The sequence below is a fragment of the Neofelis nebulosa genome, chromosome 7 (genome assembly GCF_028018385.1).
Source record: "Neofelis nebulosa isolate mNeoNeb1 chromosome 7, mNeoNeb1.pri, whole genome shotgun sequence".
NCBI lineage: Eukaryota > Metazoa > Chordata > Mammalia > Carnivora > Felidae > Neofelis > Neofelis nebulosa.
This window is the reverse complement of record NC_080788.1, coordinates 136,331,431-136,354,237: the sequence shown is the minus strand read 5'-3', so window position 1 is coordinate 136,354,237 and position 22,807 is coordinate 136,331,431. Positions and strand designations below refer to the sequence as shown.

At 38.5% G+C, this 22,807-nt stretch overlaps 1 protein-coding gene across 3 annotated transcripts in view; it reads right to left on the bottom strand.

Annotated features, from left to right (window-relative positions):
• Positions 1-102: 102 nt before the first annotated feature.
• Positions 103-22,807, bottom strand: part of CPSF2 (cleavage and polyadenylation specific factor 2) — a 33,046-nt gene continuing 10,341 nt past the window's right edge. For all 3 annotated transcript variants that reach the window (XM_058740059.1, XM_058740060.1, XM_058740061.1), the window contains 11 exons: positions 22,072-22,201; positions 20,225-20,340; positions 18,113-18,300; positions 17,153-17,443; positions 11,410-11,510; positions 9,753-9,953; positions 7,449-7,601; positions 5,823-6,048; positions 4,383-4,682; positions 2,827-2,961; positions 103-2,434 (listed from right to left, as the gene is read on the bottom strand). In XM_058740059.1, the coding sequence (XP_058596042.1) occupies positions 2,342-2,434; positions 2,827-2,961; positions 4,383-4,682; positions 5,823-6,048; positions 7,449-7,601; positions 9,753-9,953; positions 11,410-11,510; positions 17,153-17,443; positions 18,113-18,300; positions 20,225-20,340; positions 22,072-22,201 (1,934 nt within the window). In that variant the 3' untranslated portion in view covers positions 103-2,341. The remainder of the gene's footprint in view (positions 2,435-2,826; positions 2,962-4,382; positions 4,683-5,822; positions 6,049-7,448; positions 7,602-9,752; positions 9,954-11,409; positions 11,511-17,152; positions 17,444-18,112; positions 18,301-20,224; positions 20,341-22,071; positions 22,202-22,807) is intronic.

Below are 22,807 nucleotides of genomic sequence, written 5' to 3'. Positions count from 1 at the left end.
ATGGAATACTATTCAACCATATAAAAAATGCTGATACATGCTACAGTATCAATGAATCTTGAAAATACACTAAGTGAAAGAAGTCAGACACAAAAGGCCACATTTTGTAAGATACCATTTTTATGAAATATTCAGAATAGGCAAACCATAGAGGCAGGAAAGAGATTGATGGTTGCCTAGGACTAGGGCGAAGGAAAAAATGGGAAGTGACTGCTAAGGAATGGGTATAGAGTTTCTTTTGAGGGAGAGGAGAATGTTCTGGAATGAGCCAGTGGTAATGGTTGTACAACACTAAATATACTAAATGCCAATGAATTATATACTTTAAAAGAGTATATTTTACGGTACGTGAACTAGATTTCAATTTTTTTTTAAAGGCCCTCGTTAGAAAATTGACCTCTGCACTTCTGTTTCAGAACACCTACTGGTTCATGAAAACAAAACAAAAAAACTGTAATGAAACTTGACATTTATAATCTCATTGTAACAAATGCTACAATAAAATTTCTTTTAACCAAATTATCTATACATATAAGCTGATGGTCCACTTGTATTTATTTTGCCTTTAAACAAAGATCTGAAAAAGTTCTCTGCGTTCATGATTTATCTATAGTCCTTTTTAAAATTTATACTTTTCTTAAGTAACCAAGGCTGAACAAATGTCTTCATTTTAGAAAGTTTAGTAATACTGTCATCTAGAAACAGGTCAAAGTCTTGCTCTTGCAATGACATTAGTTAGCACAGCCATCTTCAAGCAGTACTTTAAAATTTAATTCCTTTTCAAAGGACAATAAAAAGGCTAAAGCAAGAAACAGTTTTTCAATATCGGGAATGCAATGTAATATGTATAACCAGATGCTTCAAGCCATGTAACGAATGCAGACTTTTTTTCCCCTGGAATATAACTAGGATTCTAGGCTTACTCTCTTCAGTAACAAGAACTTAAGTGAAAAATTTTCAAAGCTCTACAAAGAAAACATACTCTTCACCATCATCTTCTGTAATGTTGTTCCGCATATCTGGTTTTCAGGATCAGAAAACTATAACTTTGCGTTAGCACTATAATCCACAGTAAATTCTTTGTAAGCTTTGAATGAAATTTTAATTCTAGTCTGATATCACTGGGTGGTACTATACATAGATCCATATAAGTTAAACAAGAATGATCCTTCTAAAAACGCTAAGTATGAAGAGGAGGGCTTAAATACTTAGGAAGTAAAGATCAAGAACTGCCATGATCAAGTTATGCACTGAAAAAGCATCAACACATTACAATCGGGCAACACGATTTTCATTTTTAAGTTCAATGAGAATTGCATATATTCAGCTTTTACTCTTAAACACAAGTGGTTTATACTACGCGAGGGCTGCTAGCCCAAAGAAAGACAGGAACACAAGAAAGGATGACCTTATCCAACTTCAGTATTATTTTTGTAGCAAGGTTATAAAATCCAGCCACTGCTTCAGCAACCCTAGGAAGGAGCAAGCCTAAGAGATGAAAACATTTACACCTTTCGATTAAATTATACTATTACCTTATAAAAATAGGTGGTTCAGCATTTGTTTCCTTAAAAACAGAGCACTCAACAGTTTCCGATAAAGTAACCTAGCTGAGAGCTAAGATGTATCTAAATGCATACATCAAGGATTTCTTTTGCATTATATATATTCAAATGATGCTGTTATAATTCATACCGAACAACAAAATCTTGATAAAACAGGAAATGGGAGAAATAAAAATTGATTCCTGACCCAAATGTGTACCAGCTCAGACTAGAGTGAATACCCAGGAACTATAGGCAGGGATAAGGAGATATGCCCCAACTGCATATCAGAATTCCAAAGAAAAGTCTGAGCGTACACTCTTTGTTTTTTGTTTTTTAAACACATAGGCCTCAAAAAACCGTTTCATCAGTTTTTTTATATAGCACACATCTTTTCTAAATAATTCTCACTTTTCATTCCAGAAAACGTAAGAAACTGTTTGCAAGAGCTCATGCAAACATGTTTCTCTAAGGCCATGAGCTGGTTTGCTAAGTTGCATTGTTTTATTCAAGTAAAAAGCCCTTCTAGAATAAGGGGTCTATAGAGGAAACCAATCATCTTCAACTCTCCGGCCTGCACGCTTGTTAGAATCTCTATCATTCTGAAAGTCAAAAGGTAGAATGCTCATTTGACTATTAGCAAAACGAACTCTATTTACATTTTTAAAAAATCTAATGCATGTTAAATTTTTCTGGCATTTCTTTTTTGTATGTTACAAAACAAAAAAGCAAAAGCTTAGAATAAGAACCCTTTTCTCTTAGAAAGGTCAAACAGACACTTCTTGACATCACGTTCTTTACACAATGGCATACTGTTCATATAAAAGGTCTCTTATCCTATAAAAATCTTGACAAAGGCAGCCTTCTAATCCAATGCGGCCAGTTTCCGTCTAGAAAGTTAAAAAAAAAAAAAAAAAAACCTTTAGTACATTTCCTATTCATTAATATGCAGATATAATAACCAAAATATATTAATTAGATTATTTGATGATTGGTCTGGAAATTGGTTGCTCTGATTCACAGAATATGGATCTAACATTCAAGTCATGAATTTTACATAGACATGTAAATGTCAGAGGATTCAAATAAAAATTTACAATGAAACTATATATCATTTCTTTGAGAGCCACTTTTATAAGCCTTCAAGGTCATCATTCATAATGAATATAAATTATGGATCTCCAGTTTGTGAAATCACCAATCAAGAATAACAGAATTCAAAAGGGCAACACATCAGAAGGCAGCATTTCTTCAATTCATCCCTTATTAAAAACACACTTACCCTGCGGACTGCTACTTGATTGTTGCAAACAAGTACGCCCCCTACAAATTCAGCTTGAATCCCCTCCCGTAAAAGAACTTGTTTGAAGTCTGACAGTCTTGGTTCGTTCATAAAAACTGACTGGTGTCCAGGAACCTTAGATAAGGTTAAAGGGGAAAGAATAACCTCAAATAAAACACCACAGTGTTACCACCACAGTGGTACCGAATAAAGTGAGATTTAACACATGATCTCTAAGATATTTTCTATTTTTCCCTGAAGACCTTTGACAGATCGTATCAAGGCTGTAAGTCCCATTCCAAGATGTTATTCTGAATTTTCCCTCATTATTTTACTTAACATCACAAAGCCCTTCACATTTTCTGAATGTTTCCCAATCGATTTTATTAGTCATGCCTCACAGTAAGAGAGAGACATCTGGTAAAGTTATGTTCGTCACTCACCCACTTGCCTGAGGGGGTCAAGGAGAGTGCCAGGAGGCAGAACTGAACCAAAAAATTCATTTGCCAGATCCTCCTCCTTCATTTAGTGCAGAGGAGAGTTCTCCCCTGACCCCAGTCTCACCTTCCCTTCTCCCTTGAGGCGAATGCAGTGTATGCCAGGGGCTCTGGACTCAGAAAAACAAGCGGTTCAACCTAACACTGCTACTTGGAAATTGCCTTGATGAGCACTAGCGTTAGCACAGTAAAAAGATTCGAGTTCTTGCCCCAATCTCAAGAGCATTACTAGAAGGGAGTCCAACAACAGAGGCTATGTTCTATTCTTTATTGCACAGAAAGGATAAAGAGGCCTCTGCAGGAACACGGGCCTCTTACTACACAGTTTTCACACCGCTGTAAGTTAATTACCTGAGATCTCTGCTAACTGGATTATCTCTTGAGAACACGTAAACACTAGATTAAAATTATAGCCATACTTAATAAAAGATTTCTAACTACATCGAACCCAAAAGAGATTTCAGCGGAATTGACAACACACGAAAATAGGAGTACAGGAGTTCCACCGTCTTAGAAAACTACAGCTCTCCTGACCGGAAGCAGGTATGTGACGTAATCCTCACAACCAAAATTTAAATACTGAGGGGCGCCTGTGTGGCCCAGCTGGTGAAGCGTCAGGTTCAGGTTGAGGTCTCACGGTCATGGGATCGAGCCCCACGTCTGGCTCTGCACTGAGCATAGAGCCTGCTTGGGATTCTCTCTCCCTCTCTCTCAAAATAAAAAATAAATGTTTAAAAAAAAAAACAAAACAAAATTTAAATACTGAAAAAAATGAGTCACGAAGCGATCATGGATCTTACAGTATTAGTTAAACATTTCCTTTAAATTGTTATCAAGCCCTTGCCGTCTAGGACACACACACACACACACACACACACACACACACACACACACACGTGCTCAGGCGTGCAAACACATAACCATATCGTGAGTCATCTTATTTTTAAAATTCCAAAATCAGCCTACATTGGACACATATCGTAAAGAGTTAAAAACATAAAAGCGCAATCCAAAGGGAGACAAATCAAGGAAGAGGCCGAAGCGGGACATGCTTGTTACCTCATGGGGGGGTAAGGGCTCCAAAGTTGGAATGATCTCACTTTCTTCACCCGTTTCTTTTTCATCATCCCCAAACAGGCTCTTCATGGCCTTCTGTTGTGCCAGAACACTGGAGTCCGAAGGAGCGTCCACCTGCATTTCCGAGTCTTCTCCATCATCCTTCAGTTCTCCTTCTTCTAAGATAACTCCTGTGTCCACTTTGGAAACTCTCATGTCTAAGACTCCATCTATCCAAGCTAATTCAGCATCTTTTGCCTTACAAAATTGAAGGGAGCTGACAAGTGAGTCTTTCAATCTCACCTACACATCATGCAAAGGGGAGGGAGACACATAAAATCCTCAGAGTATAAATTAACAACAAAATATAACCTGTTATAATTATTTCCTGACTCTGGTAATGTGTGTTAAGATTCAAAAATCTTTCACTCACCTGATCTTCACCGTGACTGGTAAGGACCTAGTGAGCCATGAGATCATTAAGACCCCTGTCCACTTTCCAAAGTAGACACACTAGGCCCTTGACTGCACACTAGGACGACATGGCAATTTCTTAAAATACGTGTTAATGCCAGGGTCCCACCTCCAGTGATTCTAACATAACTGATGAGACTAAAACCAGAGCACTGAGTCCCCCTAACACCCCCAAAGCTCCCTAGATGGTTCTCATGTGTGGCCAAGGTTGAGAACCACTGACAAGTCTCACCCATCAGCCCTTGCTGCTGCTTCAAGAACACTGAATTACTTCTGTTTCCTCCATTACCATGAACCTCACACCTCCATATTCTTGGACTGCTGCTTCCTCTTGTTTTGTCCAGAGTAACTTTTCTGCCTGGTGAATTCCAAGCCATTTTTTCCAACTAAATCTAGACATCATCCCTGCTTTAACTGACACCAACTCGTGCTACCAGAAAAAAGCTAATCTCTCCTCTGTGCTAGTCTCGTTTTTTTGTTTTTTTGTTTTTGTATCTGCTTCCATTTTTTTCAAGTACGAATAGAACCTTGACATCAGTGAATTTTTATAAAACTTTCAAATTCTTGAATACTCCCCATTCCCGTCACCTCTATACTTTTGCAAATGTTCCCTCTGCCTGGAATACCCTTTCTCTCTCTTTCCCTTCTCTATATTACCCTGACAATCCATCAAAACATGTTAGGATTCAGCTTAGTTATCACTTCCTCTGGAAAATCTTTTCTAAACCTCCAAATCTGGGGCAGTGTCTCCCTCTTTATTCACAACATCCTGTACTTTCTCTATCAGAGGCATAACAATGTGATAAATGCCCTTCCCTTGTTATAAGCCCCTAACACCTTAAAGACTAGAAGACCTCCTAAAACAGGGGACCACGTCTATCTCACTCACCCCTGTACTCCTAATGTACCTGTCCTAATCTGCAACAATAATGTATTTATTTCACATGGCTCGGGTGCCAGCACACTTACCTGGTAGATGTGAGTTTCACTAGTGGCATCAACTGTTTCGTGTAGCTTTGGCATGTACACCTTAATATCTTTCCCACCAAATGCACGGCAGCACTCAGCAAGATCTTGACTGGCCTCTGGTGGTCCGTGGACAATGATCAACTGTCGTGGTTTCATCTGATTAATGATCTTTTTAATGGAATCTCCATCAGAGCGTCCTTCATAGTCTATGTAAGTAACCCTAGCTCTGTAATTAGACAGAATTATCCAAGCTTGTTTTTCTGATAATTTTAAAACCAAGTTATTAATGGCTTTTGTAATCAGGAAAGAAATGTATACAATACATAAAATGAGGATTTGAGGAATACACATGTTACAGTGTTAATATGTATGTGAGGGGAAAGGGTTATGGATTTTTCAGTAGGTATTATTAGAAAAAGTGGCTCACTATATAAAGAAAAATAAAACTGACCTAATGCCACAAACAACAGCAGGTGAGTTGAAGTCATAAAAGAAAAATGTGAAGATTTAAATTCAATAGAATAAAATGTAAGAATTAGGTTTACGACCAGGGACAGGGAGGGACTTCATCATATACAATTCCGAACACCATAATGAAAATATTTTATTTTATTATTTCATTACATCAAAATTAAAGATTTTTTTTTAAACAAGGTAGACCCTGGACCACTCATATAAACAGATAACAGAATGGGAGAGGCTATCTGCATTGTCTGAAACCAAGCAGGGGTAACATCCAAAATGTACAACGAACCCCTGCACATCAGTAACATAAGGGCAACAACCCCTAGAGAAAAAGACATGAAGGCCATAGACATGGGACTTCATAGACAAGAAAACAAAAAAGGTCCCAAGCATTTGAAGAAGATAATCAAACTAATTCACTGTAAGACAAACTTAAACAGTAGTGATACGTTATTACTCTATACCTATTGGGCTGGAAAATGTTAAAGAGTTCAATAATGCCCAATGTTGGTAAGGAAACGGGGTTGAAAGAAGCCTTCTGCTCTGCTAGTGAAAGTATAAACTGATATACAGCCATTCTGCAGAGAATTTTGTGACACTGTTAACATGCATTATGTAGATAACAACCATAGCCCATAATATATGCTAAATATCACTGGACAGATAAACTGCTTTGCTATCTAAAGACTTAAAGAAAAATCCAAAATGATGAATTACTGGTGTTACTAACTGTACCAAATAGAAAAGGAAAAAGGTATATTAACCACTTCAGATTATAACAACATTTTTCAGACATTATGGCACTAGAAATGTTTAAGTCAAGGAGTATATTTTACGAAACAAACACTTAGAAAAATTAAACATGTGCTACTAGACTTACTAAAAAGTCCAGAATGTTTCTTCATATAAATGTACAGTTTAATGTTAAACCCCTACCTCAATACCAATTCAATTGCATTGGCTTTCAAATACCATTAATGAAAACAAAATGCCACCATGCTTCACAGACCTTTGCAGGGAAAAAGAAATTAAATTTTAAAAGCAACAACTTACTAGAGGATATTCAGAAATTTCACATTTGAAACAATGTAAATTATATAATTCAAGTTCTTGAAATTTTATCTTGTAACCTAGTTTCAAAACACGACAAAAAGCACTTACTTTATTTCAATAGACTCTGTTGTAGAAATACACTTAGTGGGAACATCAGATAGATCCTGATCCATGGGTTCATCTCCATTTGTCAAGCCAGATTCCAATTTGCTTTTCTCTTCTTCAGTTGCTTGAAGTTCTGGCACTAAGAAATCCTCTGGTCTAAATTATATAAGTCTCTAATTAGAGCACTAACAAGCAAGCTAATATTAGATAATATATGTACTTAGTAAATGGCATTGAGTTTTAGGCTCCTCACATATCTCAAGATTTCAATACACAAGTGATCCAAAGCTAATGCAACTTTGTAGTATCGATTACCAAATGACTGCATCTATTGTGTTTTTCCTGACCACTGAGGAATGATCTTCAGAGCGTGCTGTTGGGCTAGTAAAGAGTCCTAGATAGACGATTAGGAGAGCTTCATGGTTATCAAAAGTACTATTACAACCTGGCCTTGCATTTATTTCGCTCATTCTTTTTCTGTGTCTGTGGTTTCTCTTCCCAAGTCCCACTTCTTATAAATCTCAGGCCTCTTTTGATTTCCTTTAGAGCCCCAGTTATTCTATCCCTGCCCAAAGATGACTCCCCACTGGCACATTACCAAGAAGACTGAGATACAAAATCATGAGCTCCCCCAAAAGCTTTTGCCTTTATTTCAACAAAGCACGAATGCATCTATCTTCCCATGTTTACTTCCCGTATCAGAGAGAGTTGTATGTTAAAATTTAAAAACAAACTTAAAAATGTTCTCTCTAACCCCCTGAAATTGTCTACGCCCCACCCCCCAAATCTGCTCCCACTCCTGAGAATCCAGGCCTCTGTTGCCTAACACCTAGACTGCTATAGGAGCTTCTCAGACCCTGGAGTCCAACTTCTCCACCTATAATCCACATAATAACAATAGCAGCAGCAACCACTTAGAGCACGCTCACTAGGAGTCATGAGTCACAAGTCAGATTCTATGCTAGCTGCCTTAAAAACACAATCTCATTTCATTCTTATCCCCACTTTTCAGATAAGGAAATTGAAAACTGAATATTGGACACTAATTAAGTAGAATAAGTAGAATGGTAAACAAACTCACCAATGTTATTTAGATTGTTATTTTTCCTCTCCACTATTTTAGAGGACCAAGTAGACAGGGGGATTTTCCTAAGTAAGTCCAAGAATGACCTAGAATCCACTATATGCTTAAGAGAGCATTACGGGAAGTACAAAGAAGGCACCAGGGAGGGACCTAGACTGTACTGGGGTGGCAAGGAAGAAACAGGAAAGGCTTCCAGAAATTTGTAAGGCCAGATTCAACCGCCTGGAGACCTGGGACGGGAAGATGGAACAAAGCTGAGGGAGGAGCATGTGCAAGAGCACGACGTGGAGAAGCCGAGCAGAAGGAAACGGAGAAGGCTGGTACCACGACAGCAGAGAATGCTCAACGGCATGACAGAAATATACAGAAACATAACAGAAAAGTCGGGAGAAACCAGATTATGAAAGACACCATGCGTCATGCTAAGGCATTTGACATTTGCCTGCAGAGCAATGGGAACCATGAGGGACCTTTACACAGGATAGCAGTGTTTTCAAACCTGGATTTGAACACGTAATTTCAGTTGTCTTCCAGTAGTGGCTGTAAATTTGGTAGACTTCCCATGATCCCACCCATGCTATCTCACATCCCTCTTGGAACTAAAATGTGTACAACACTGCTTGAGATGTAACCCATTTCCCAAACTTCACACGTCACAATCTATCAAAAATTCTCCCTATCCTATGTCTTTCTCCAATGCGTGTCCCTTACCCTTTCTTTTTAAGGGGCGGGGGAGGGCTTTTGGTCACCTTTTTGAACCTTTCACACACCTAAGTAATAAACCTGACGGTTTGCCTTTAATATTAATTCTCTAGGGGCAACTGGGTAGCTCAGTTGGTTAAGCACCTGACTCTTGATTTCGGCTCAGGTCAGGTCATGATCTCACAGTTCATGAGTTCAAGCCCCCTGTCGGGCTCTGTGCTGAGATCCCTCGGGATTCTCTCTCTCTCTGTCCCTCCCCCACTTGCATGCACTCTCATGCTCACGTGTGCATGCTCTCTTTCACTCTCTCAAACTTTAAAATACACATATATTTATTCTCTAGATGTTCCTCATCCTTTCTATTTTTATGTTTCAAACTATACAAATCCTCTGTGGGGTACTCAGAAACTATCAAAGCACATGATATGACCAGAAAGGCCAAATTTATCGAGTTCTAATGATACAGAGAGTTATACACCAAACAGTCTAATCTAGAAGAAAAAAGAAACTTATTCACGTACTTGATAATTTCTCCATATTCGTCCCATTTAATTCTTTCTTCTGGGGCAGGAAACATAGGATAAGACTTTTTAGCCTGTTTGAAGAAACTTCCTTTACGACTACCTTCACCTTTCATCATCAGGTCATGCTTGGTTTTATGAGCTGAGGGCTGGTCAATATCTTCCTCAACGTCACTCTCATCACTAGAATCTATGTCTGCCCTAAGAGGATTGTGGAACAGAGAAAGGTCATAAAGTCCCCAAAAGATTTTGAATGAATGTTTAGAAAATTATTATTTAATTAATTCAATGATAATATTATTGGATTGATAGTTTGTAAAACATTAACTGCCAGTTAATAAATACTCATTAATACTAGCACTGAAAGCATCAACTACATGCAATTAAAAAAAATTTTTTAAATAACATAGTCACACTAAGGTAGATAGATCATAATCAACGGAGAAAAACACACATACGCAATACAGAGGAACAAAGGGAACAATGACAGTATTGTCTGAAACTGCCTGCCAGAAACAATGGAATGAAGTCTGTAAATTGCTAATTCACATTCCCAGTAAAAGTATCATTCCAATATAAATATAAAATAAAAAGAAATTTGACAGACCAAAAAAAAAAAAAAAAAAAAACCAACCCAGAAAAATCTGATCTGATGGAACTTATTGCCTGCAGATATGCAGCAGTCCATGAAACAAAAATCAGGGAGAAGGAAAGATGTACGTTGGGGTAATATGTCTATACAAGGGAGGAACAAGAACATTAGAAATATGTGAGCAATATGGGGCGCCTGCGTGGCTCAGTCGGTTGAGCATCTGACTTCAGCTCAGATCATGATCTCACGGTTCATGAGTTCGGGCCCCGCGTCGGGCTCTGTGCTGATGGCTCGGAGCCTGGAGCCTGCTTCTGATTCTGTGTCTCCCTCTCTCTCTGTCCCTCTCCCCCTCACGCTCTCTTTCTCTCAAAAATAAAAGAAACATTAAAAAAAAATTTTTAAAAAGAGAAATATGTGAGCAATGTAAGTCATTTAAAAAATCTCTTTAGGGGTACCTGGGTAGCTCAGCTGGTTGAGTATCCGACTCTTGAGTTTGGCGCAGGTCATGATCCCAGGGTCATGAGACTGAGCCTTGAATTGGGCTCCAGGCTGAGTGTGGAGCACTGCTTAAGATTCTCTCTCTTCCTCTGCCCCTCCCCTGCTCATGCTTGCTCTCTTTCTCAAATTTACAAAAAAAAAAAAAAAAAAAAAAAAGTTCTTTAAAAACTAAAACTGATTTTTTCTTTTTTAACTGTGTTTTTTTGAGACAGCGGGTGCGAGCATGGGGCGGGGGGGGGAGGGGGGGGGTGAGGGAGGGAAAGAGAGAGAATCCCAAGCAGGCTCGGTGGGGTCAGCGTGGAGCCTGACACGGGGCTCCAACTCACAACCATGAGATCATGACCTGAGGTGAAATCAAGAGCCACCCCGGTGCCTCGATTTTTTTAAAAACAAAACAAAAAATTAGCACTGAAAGCACCTGGCATTCTAGCACCATTTAAAGATGTAACAAAAGTAACAAAGTCGACATAAAATTTAAATATTTTCAATTAAAATTTATCTTAGAAATAAGTTCTTAAGTTATATACAATTAACCATAAGCTTTTAATCTGTTTGAAAACAACTCACTCTTTGGACTGCTCAAGTTTTTTCGCAGCTTCTTTCTTCAGTTTCTCTTTTTCCAAGTATTCTTCAAGTTCTTTCCCTTCAAGCTTCACACGCTTCCTTAACTGAAGAAAAATAGCAAACAAAAGGAAATACCGTTACAAGGGGGTTCAGGCAGTGGGGTGTGAGACACAGTGTATCTGTAAATTTATCATCTTGCATTTGAAACCATTCAAGTTTCCATTACATGCGATGACAGATCCTATTCAGATTAGTAGTAAAATTGAGCTGTTACATTTCTAGGATGGGTTTAATTTAAACTAGTTAAAAATCACCAATCGGGGGGACGCCTGGGTGGCTCAGTCGGTTGAGTGCCTGACTTCAGCTCAGGTCATGATCTTGCGGTTTGTGGGTTCAAGCCCCGCGTCGGGCTCTGTGCTGACAGCTCGGAGCCTGGAGCCTGCTTCGGATTCTGTGTCTCCTTCTCTCTCTGCCCCCCCCTCACTTGTGCTCTGTCTATCTCTGTCTCTCAAAAATAAATGTAAAAAAAAAAAAAAAATTTTTTTTAAATCACCAATTGGAAAAAAATATAGATAATATTTTTATAATTTTGCTATAGGCCTACACAAGACATAAAACCCAATAGCCATAAAGGAAAAAATAAATACAGCAACATGAAAAAAAAAAAAAAACCTCACTGACATTTAAAATCTCATAAAATTATAAGAAACTGAGAAAATTATTTGCAGCACTACATGACTATCAGAAGTTCTTTTTCCTAACAGCTCTTCCAAATCAGTTAAGATGATGGGGCGCCTGGGTGGCGCAGTCGGTTAAGCGTCCGACTTCAGCCAGGTCACGATCTCGCGGTCCGTGAGTTCGAGCCCCGCGTCAGGCTCTGGGCTGATGGCTCAGAGCCTGGAGCCTGTTTCCGCTTCTGTGCCTCCCTCTCTCTCTGTCCCTCCCCCGTTCATGCTCTGTCTCTCTCTGTCCCAAAAATAAATAAAAAACGTTGAAAAAAAAAAAAAATTTTTTTTCAAATCAGTTAAGATGATCAACATGTCAAAAAAAGGACAAATCCATATATAAGCCATTGACAAAATAAGAAAAATAGCTATGAAAAGATGTCTAATTTCACTAATGATTTCTGAAAATTGCAAAATTTTAAGAAATGTACACACTACCATTTTTAAACCTATTAGACCTTAAATCTATTAGTGCTAATTACTATGTGGGAAAAGGGCACCTTCACCCACTATTACAGGAAAAGTTAGATAAACTATGTTAGAAGGCAATCTGCCAATGTCTAAACATAAAAATGTGTTTGTCATTTGACATAACACTTCTAGGAATTTATCTTACTGAAACAATCACAAGCGTGAGAAAAAAAGCACATTGCAGCAATGTTTGGAATGGTAAAAAACCAGACTCAACTTTAAAATCCATCAGCATAGGATGATTACATACGTAGGTCTCTCAAACTTTTTGATCTCAGGATTTGCCTCAGACTCTTAAAAATTACTGAGAACCCCAAAGATATTTTGCTGTTGTTTTTTGGTTTTTGGTAGATTACATTTATTAATGTCTACCAAATTAGAAATTAAAAGTGAGAAAATTTTAAAATATTCATCTTTTCACTAAAAAGTAATAAAATCATTACACATTAACAGCATATTTTTACAAGAGATAATTACACTTTCCAAAGACCCCCCACCCACCCCCGGCCGCACAAAAAAATTAGTAAAAAGCATGGCATTATTTTACATTTTTACAAGTCTCTTTATTTTGTAGCCCAATATAAGACAGCTGGATGCTCACATCTGCTGAATTCATTCTCTTGCAATATGTTGTTTTGGTTAAAGCATATGAAGAAAATGCAGCCTCACACAGATGTATAGTTGGAAAAGGGAAATATATTTAAATAGTGTTTCCATGAATATTCTTTGATGTTACGTTAAAACTCTAACACTGCATCTGGGTGGCTCAGTCGGTTAGCATCCGCCTCTTGATTTCGGCTCAGGTCACAATCTCCTGGTTCATGGGATCAAACCCCATGTTGGGCTCTGCACTGACAGCATGGAGCCTGCCTGGGACTCTCTCTCTCCCTCTCTCTCTCTGTCCCTCCTCAACTCGTGCATGCACCCTCTATCTCTCTCTCAAAAATAAATAAACATTTTTTTAAAAAAAAAAAGTTTTCCAAAAATTTTTATTATTATTATTATTATTATTATTATTATTATTAATGTTTATTTTTGAGAGAAAAAGACACAGCACGAATGCGGGAGGGGCAGAGACAGAGGGAGACACAGAATCCGAAGCAGGCTCCAGGCTCTGAGCTGTCAGCACAAAGCCCGAATCGGGGCTGGAACTCACAAACCACGAGATCATGACCTGAGCTGAAGTAAGATGCTTAACCAACTGAACCACCCAGGCACCCCAAAACGCTGGTTGTTTCTTAAAAATTAGGCGTAATGTGGAATCTGAAAGATACCGATAACTTTTTATAGTGTTACATATTAAAAGTGATTGATTTATCTTGCACTTTGAATGGATCTTTTATTTGTGTGCTATTTTGTACCTACAAGCTTTAGTTATTTGCAAAATACGGTTCACCAAGTTACAGGAATCTTATAAACCTTGACAATATTTTAAACCTCACGTTTGCAAATATCACTACCAACCCCATCAGCAAAGCCTTCTAAGTTTACGTTGTCCATCTCCTGGTGATGAGCACAGCTTTCCAAAATTCTAATTTTCACTTGAAAGTTTGAATTTTATTGGATTTAGGCAACAAACGCTGTCAATTATTTTCCTCAGAGTGACAAGCTCACCTCGCTCATCTCTGCCAGGATACCCAAGTCTGAAGAGCTGTGTCATTATTTCAAGGAAAAAATGGCGTTCCAAGAAGAAAGCGGCCAGTGTAACTCACAACTCAGTTCCCCAACTGGCTTTCTTCGAGACAAACATCACGTATCAGCGTGCGGCATACCTGCTTTAGGCACACTTCCCAGCCTGCCACCCAGAGCTTTAAAAACCTTTTACTGAAAGGATTTAATAAAATTCATAACTTTTACTGCTTCATCGAGGCCATTCTTAGGTGAAACGGACTCTTCTTTGGAACTTCGGGAGTGTGGCAATGCGAAATGCGGTGACTGCTGTCGTCTGGCGCCACTGCCTGAGTTTATGCTACGGCACCAGCACCTTTCCCGCCACCGTTTTCACTCGGCAACATTAAATGTAGGCACAATGAAAAGGCAAATAGCATCTTACCATTACTATGAGAAGTGGCTTTGACCCTGGGGACTCCCTGAAAGGATCTCAGGCCCCCCTCCCAGGAGTCCTCACACCATACTTTTGAGAACCGCCGGATTCAACAATCACAGTACATATATACGCCTGCATTATTATGGAGTTATTAAAAGGAATTAAATTATTCAAAAACATCTGAATGTTTACAATATACCCATCTATGCATCAGAAGTCAAGATAGTGGTTACCCTGGGGAGGGGACAGGAAGGATCGGGAAGGGAACGTCTAGGGTACTGGTGATATTTCTTGGTCTGGGTACAGGCGAGAGAACACGCACACCCTTAACATTATGTTGTACACCAGTGGACATTTAAAAAATCTGTACTTTTCTGGCAAGAGTCAATATGTGGAAAGTGCTGCTATTATGCTGAGATGGGAAAGACTCAGAAAAGAGTAAGTGTGGGACTGGGGGCAGGAAGAACAGTAAGTGTTTCGGATATGCCCAAGCAGAGGGGAAAACTAACAGGAAACAGAGAGAGAAGAAGCAGTCCTACAAGGGGAGAAAGGAAAGAAGCCTGAGCATTAGTACCACTTACTAAAAAGTCAAAAACCTAACATTTCACGTTACAGCTCCAAATGTCCCCTTCTACGTTTTCCAAACTCAAACCGCTTTTAATATTTTTATTAACTCCTCAAATGGCATATCAGCCTTAATTGAATTTCTAGTAATTATTATTTTCAGATTCAGTGTTTCTTATCTGAAGAAACTATTTCAAGTATTTCTGAGCCCTTTTAAACTTTTTTTTAAAAACCTTTGTGTTTCTAAGCTATTCAATAACCCAAAGGACAGTGTGTACTTTGATTTGCTTGTTCTGACTCCTTCCTCACCGATTCCGTATTGATAGTGAATGTATATGAGATTTTCGTTACTATTTTCGTACTTTCTTAAGTAGAGTTAAAGACTAAGGTACCCTTATCACTCAGCTTTTATCAAACTAAACATTCCTTAAAACGGTTCCTAGGAAGGAAAAATAAAGTGTCATCTAAAACACTGCACAGCTTTGGCAGTTATCAACCCATTCAGTACCAACTGCTATAAACTTTATAGCTAATGATACTAGTTTTGGAAAACTGATAGATTTGATGAGTTGGTTATGAAGCAAAATAGCCTTTGGTCATTCGGCCAATTGTCTTGCTCCCATAACAGGAGATAAAGCAGCAAGTGCAGATACAGAAACAAGTTAGGCTATTTAGTGGGGAGAAGATAAGGGACTCTTGTCTGCTTCTACTTCTTAGCTAAGTTTGAAACAAGTTCCTATGCTATGAGTGAGGGCTGAGAGGGGCTGTGGGATATTTGGGGAGAAAGAAGGTGCGAAGCTATCTTACTGGAGTAGGACAAGGAATATCCTACAACATGCTGGGCTGGTGGTTAAGTGTCGGTCTGAGATGTGAGGTCATGAATGTGAAGGGAAACCTATCCACCCAGTGGTGCATTAACACTAGTAACAAACATAAGGTTGCCTGGGTAGAGGCATGGCCAAGCAAAGGGTTTAACCAGAGTCACAGCTTTGCCAGGTGGTTACAATAAACAGGAGGCTAACAGAGTTAAAGGTGTTTCTAAAGTAACAATGGACCATTAACTAGAAGCTGGAGCAATGGATAGTCAAAGTGGCAAGGTTCACAAACTGAAAGTCCCAGTGGGACCACAAAATTGCTGGCATGGAGTATTAGAGCAAGTCAGCTGTAAGATCAGAGTGGGATGCTTGAGGTAGAGATCTTTAAAGATAACCCATAACAAGGTAAAGGGTATGACCACAAGAGTAGACAGCATGGTTGTGGGAAGGGATGGCTAAGGTGGATTGGAGGAAAAGATCATTAAGAAACAAGGTGTCAAGGAACTGAGAGGGCCAAGGACTTGGACAGATCACACATACGGAAGCTAGAGTCATCAAGAAGGCAGTCCTGAGTGAGTGGAGAGGAAGACTGTGGCCCAGGTTAAAGCCACCAATGAGTAACAGAGAATGACCAAGAGATCAGGAAATGTCAGAAGGGGTCAGTATACTGTCAAGCCTGATGGCATAACCCAGAGGGAAGACAAATGGCTTGAAAGCTGCGATACGGAAAAAGGACACCTACCCCACCCAAAGCGCATTAAGGCGTGAAAGAGAAACAAAGAGCACCTACTTGGGAGGCCCACAGGCAAAGGAGAATGTTAGGAAACGGCCAGATTTCAATTTCAATTAGGGAAAGGATGCGGACGGAACTTTTTTCACAGAGAGCCTAAAAACACAGCCTATGTGCTACCTTCTGGTCACGGTTCCAGAGGATACCACGGAAGGGTTAAAGAATGACAATGTCCAATTAAGGAGCTCTGAAATTTGTGCTGGGAAAGGCTCTCAACTCATAAAAATCTGGAAACAACTTCAAGCTTAATTTCTGGTCACTGATTTTTATAAGCATCGTGCATAACGTGTCCCCCAAACGGTTTTATGACAAAAGTTCACATACAAGCGCTTACCTCTATTTCTGTAATTTTTTCGGAAGGATTATCAATTAGGAAACGTGCTAAAGTCCCAGGAGTAGTTCTGTAGGTTAGAATGATTGAGTTTTTAGGGTCCTGACACCACTGAATAAAGAGATCCCTTGAAAATCCACATTCCAGGTCGGGCTGGCTGGCAAGCACCACTTTAGGGCTCGGTACCCGGGCCAGGTCAGAAAGACCGTGGCACAGAGAGAGGTGGCGGAACTGAAATGGATTATTTCTTTTGTCTTCAAAACATCTCATCAATTTGTCACTCATCCATTCTACCTGGTATGGGGGGAAAGGATGACAAGAAGTAGAGAATACTAGACTGTAACTTCAGTGTCTTCTACAAAGCCGAAGAGTTCACGTAATGCCTTTTTTTAAGTCTTTCCCACCAGTGATTGCTTACACTTGAACCGTTTTGATGAGCAGCTTATTTTCTGCTCTGTCCCCCACGACGACATCCTCCCACCCCACAGTTCATCCCTAAAAATCCAATTCTGCATTATATCTCCGTTACACGTCACCTTAAATCTTACTGAGAAAGCAGAGTACAAGTTCTAAATAAATCTCTTACCCAAAATTTCTACTTCAAGGGAAAGAGTTCATTCAGAAAGGGAAAAATGGATTCTACCATTTATATCCTAGGAGGTATGTGTCCCCATTTTACAGAATGTGATACCACGCATTAGAGGAGAAACAACTTACCCAATCGGTAAGATGGGGACAAAAACAGAAGCTACTTCACAGGGTACATGAGGATTACATGAAATATGCCACATGAACACACAGTACAAGTGGTTCTTTTTTAGCTTTTAGTACCATTATCACCACCATCATCATCAACCTCTTTCACAGAAAAATAAAATCCAAAGGACAACTAAAACATTGCTTTCCATAAGCCCAATTTCTGTAGCAACTTTCTTTATTACGAAGGACAAGATGGAAACAAACCTGGGACTTCGAAAACTCCACCACATTGTAGCTGACATTATTCAGGAGTGCCAGTGAGTAGACACCTAGCCCTGCATCTTTAGTTCTCCAGATCTGATCAAGGAGTTGAGCAAGTTCCAAAACTCTGCCCGCGGTGTCCACTGCTATTAACACATTTCCATCACCTCGAAGCGTTTCCAGGACATTTGCTAGAAAACAAGAACATACATTCTGTAGCAAGCATAACAATACCTTGCTACAAAATTGAAGATGACTTCATCTCCACGTTTTTAGTATAAAGACTATAAGTTATAAATGAGTACTCAGGCCAAGTGCAAAATTAAAATTCCATTCACGTTATTACAACTACTTTTTTGTACATCCTGTGACTGTATCCTCATAGGAGTGAAGGACATTGCCATTAACTCTACTTTTTTTCACTGAAAAAACTATAAATCAGTGGTCCCCAACCCTCTCCACCGAGAGTACACATGAACAATGACATTCAAGGGGTGCCTGAGTGGCTCAGTCAGTTAACAGTCAGACTTTGGGGGCGCATGGGTGGCTCAGTTGGTTAAGCATCCGACTTAGGTCATGATCTCGCTGTCCGTGAGTTCGAGCCCTGCATCGGGCTCTGTGCTGACAGCTCAGAGCCTGGAACCTGTTTCAAATTCTGTGTCTCCCTCTCTCTCTGACCCTCCCCCCATTCATGCTCTGTCTCTCTCTGTCTCAAAACTAAATAAACGTTTGGGGCGCCTGGGTGGCTCAGTCGGTTGAGCATCCGACTTCGGCTCAGGTCACGATCTCGTGGTCCGTGGGTTCGAGCCCCGCATCGGGCTCTGTGCTGACTGCTCAGAGACTGGAGCCTGCTTCCGATTCTGTGTCTCCCTCTCTCTCTGCCCCTCCCCTGTTCATGCTGTGTCTCTCTCTGTCTCAAAAATAAACGTTAAAAAAAAAATTTTTTTTTAATAAATAAATAAAAATTAAAAAAAAACTAAATAAACATTTAAAAAAAGAATTAAAAAAAAAAAGAGTCAGACTTTGCCTCAGGTCACGATCTCACGGTTCGTGAGTTCGAGCCCCATGTCAGGCTCTGCACTGGTGGTGCAGATCCTGCTTGGGATTCTCTCTCTCTGCCTCTCCCCTGCTCGTGTGCTCTCTCTCTCTCTCTCTCTCTAAATAAATAAACTTAAAAAAAATTTTTTTAAAAGAATTAAAATGACATTTGTGCACTACACTGGGGTCAATTATTTATAATTTTGTTATAAATGATTCCCAAATATATACACACACATGTACACATTTATACTTTATGTTTAGACTTTAATCTAGAGCATGGAAATCCACTTTGAAATATTTGGTAAAAACAAACTCTCGCAAAAACAAACAAAAGACATAAGAATTGAATAGGTGACTAAAACATAGGACACAGATTATGTGTTTAAGTAGGGCATGGAGCCCAACACGGGGCCTGAACTCACAACCCTGAGATCAAGACCTGAGCAGAGGTCAAGAGTCAGATGCCCAATCGACTGAGCCACCCAGGTGCCCCCACAAGTTACGCTTTTTAAATAGAGAGATGAAAGCAGTGGTTTCAAACGTGTAAAAGCAGAATCCATTTTTCTTGTTGAAATCTCATGCAGCTTATAAAAAAAGAATAAAAGGTAAAGCAGCTAGAGCCAAATCAGAAGCAACCAGGGATGGTCCGGAGGCTCCTCTTTAGAACCAAGACTACTAGAATGTAAGACACCCAACACCAAAATCAGTGGACTATTTCCACCCTCGTGTATCTCCTGGGTTCATTTTTTTAGAGTGTAAATGTTTTTCTAAATGATTTCTGTGAGCTCTTTATACATTCTGGCATTCCCCAGACACACACCAGTGAGTGCCAAATAGAGCTAGCTATGTGCTGAAGGGCAGGGAGAGGTCAATCTTTATAACTATCTCACAAAAGCTAAATTCAAAGGAACTAAAGCATCTTTTTGTACAAAATAATGATAACATCACATAATATTTTTTCAAAAATACTAGAATTAACCAAGCTCATATGACAAGAAAAGTGTTAAACAAAATAGAAAAAACAGTATTTCACACTACCATGCACTTCCACAGAGGACATCAGGTAATACATACTCAGAAGTTGTTCATCTCTCTGTTTCCTCCGAGGCTGCACATACGTAGCATTAAATGAATCTGTGATAAGCAGGGAGGGTCTGCTTAGCATTTCCAGGGAACATCCATTTAAATGGCTATAACAAAGTTGAAGAAGAGAAATATTTTATATCACCTCAAATAAACAGTAGCTTATCTCACCTAAAATACAAGCAACTTTCTTTTATAAGATTTTCCTCTAACTATAAAAGTACACATGCTCATTGATAAGAAATCTAATATATTAAAAAAAAATTTTTAAAAAGGAAAATTAAGATCTTCCAGCACACCACCACTCAGAGAAATCGATACATTATTCTGGCATATATCCTTCTAAGCATATAAACACAGTTTTCTATGCATATACGTGTGAACGTATTTTTTAAAAGTGACATCCATGTCTATATATTCAGTTCTATACCCTGGTTTTCTCCCATGACCTTAAAATTGGTTTCTAAATCTATTTTTCTAACAACTGTAAGAACTTCCTACTGTGTTTTATTTGATCACTTCCCTTTATTATTTAGGTTACTTTTCTTTTCATTATAAATAATCTCAAAGAACATTTTGGCAAAAAGTTTCAATTGCATTTCTGATGGTTTCTTTAGGACACATTCCTAGAGATGTATTTACTACAATATACAATTTTGCTAACTGGCTTGCAGAAAGATTTAACCTTTTCTAGAAAGCTCTCCCTTTTCCAGAAAAGTTCAACCAGAAAGAATAAGCAACTCACACAATATTTCCTGGAAGAATATTACCATTTAAGAGTCATTTTAATGGTATGTAATTTTAAAAAGAATTCTCATTTTAATTTTACATTATAACTTTTGTCCATTTTGTCACCGGCATCTTTTTGATTGGTTAATATCTGGTCTTCTACATATAAATGTCTTTAGCCAACTTGCTGCAAATATTTTCTCTATTTTATTGGTCTTAATTATTTCAGACATTTTGAATCTGTAGATAACCAAATCTATCAAAGTTTTCTGTTGTAACCTGGTCCGGTAGCTTTACACTTACAAACTCTTTTCCAAATCAGAGATTAGACTCATGAATGTTGTTTCATTTTCTATTTGATTTTAATCCATCTAAAATATATTTGATAAGCAGTAAAAAAAAAAAAAAAAAAAAAAAAGACACAAACTTTCCCCCAAAATGTCTGAATACCATTACTCAAAAATCCATCCTTTACTCATTAATCTGTGACTATAAAAGCCTAAAATTCATTACTTATATATCTCTAAATAGAAGATCCAGAAAATCTTGAGGCTTTTGTAATCTAATACAAAATAACTATAAACTTAATGTACAGAAATTACAAAAGAAGCCTCTGCAAAACAATTTTATTGTAATGTTGTGAATACAAAATGAAATATTTAAACTTACAATTACTATGTTCCCTTTTAAAGGGAGTCCGACTTCATTTTTTTTTTTAAGGGAGTCTGACTTCAAATGTAGTTATATGATAATTACTAACTTTATTAAAAAAAAAAAAACCCATCCACAAAGTTCCTTTAAATAGCAGGTGAAGTAGCATATAAGATATAATTTTATGTACAAAAATTAATCTCCTTTCCAACATCTCCAGGGAGATACCTGTTTTATAGAGTGGATACTAACGTGTAAATTTGTAAAATATATTTTATCTCTTATATCAAAGTTTTCCCTTACAGTGAAAATAATTAAGTTTGAGAACGTTCACTACTTGAGGCTTTTACAAAGTTCTAGCTTTCTGGTTAAAAAAAATAATAACTTTTTAAGTTTCCCCCCAAAGAATGAAACACCACCAACTGCATCTCCGTTAGCTTTTGTCTTGATATACCTACATCTCCCTCTTGTGGTTAAAGTCAACTGCGTAGACAATTTCTTCTTCTCCATCTTTGACTATTTTCCATATTGTTCCACCTATCATATGACCAGCTGGCAGAGGTGTGATAGACAAGCCATGTCCTTTACCTGTGTCAAAAACATAATGACAATACTCAGATTTCTTTTACAATCCTAAAGAAAGCTTATTTACTTGTAAACTATTTTTAATAGCTAATATATACAGTGATACAACATTCCAAAGTAACGAGGCATACGATGAAAATGCAAGTCTCGCTCTCCTGTCCCCCAGCTACTCCACTCCTTCACTACAGACAAACACTCTTGTCATATTGTTAGGAATTTTTGCAGACCTATTGGTGCTTATAAAAAGTAGTATATAGAAATCAAGTTTAAAAGCCAATACACTATTAATTACTTAGTATGAATGAATACATTTGAATATTTTTTGTTTTTACTTGTTTATTTTGAGAGAGAGAGAGCAAGTCAAGAGTGGGGAAGAGGCAGAGGGGGTGGGGGGAGAGGGAGGGAAAAAGAGGGAGGGTGGAGAGAGAGACAGAGACAGAGACAGACTCCCACGCAGGTTCTGCAGTGTCAGTGCAGAACCCAATGAGGGGCTCGATCTCACGAACTGTGAGATCATGACCTGAGCCGAAATCAAGATTCAGACACTTAACCAAGTAAGTCATCCAGGCACTCCAGATACATTTGAATATTTACACTGTACATACAATC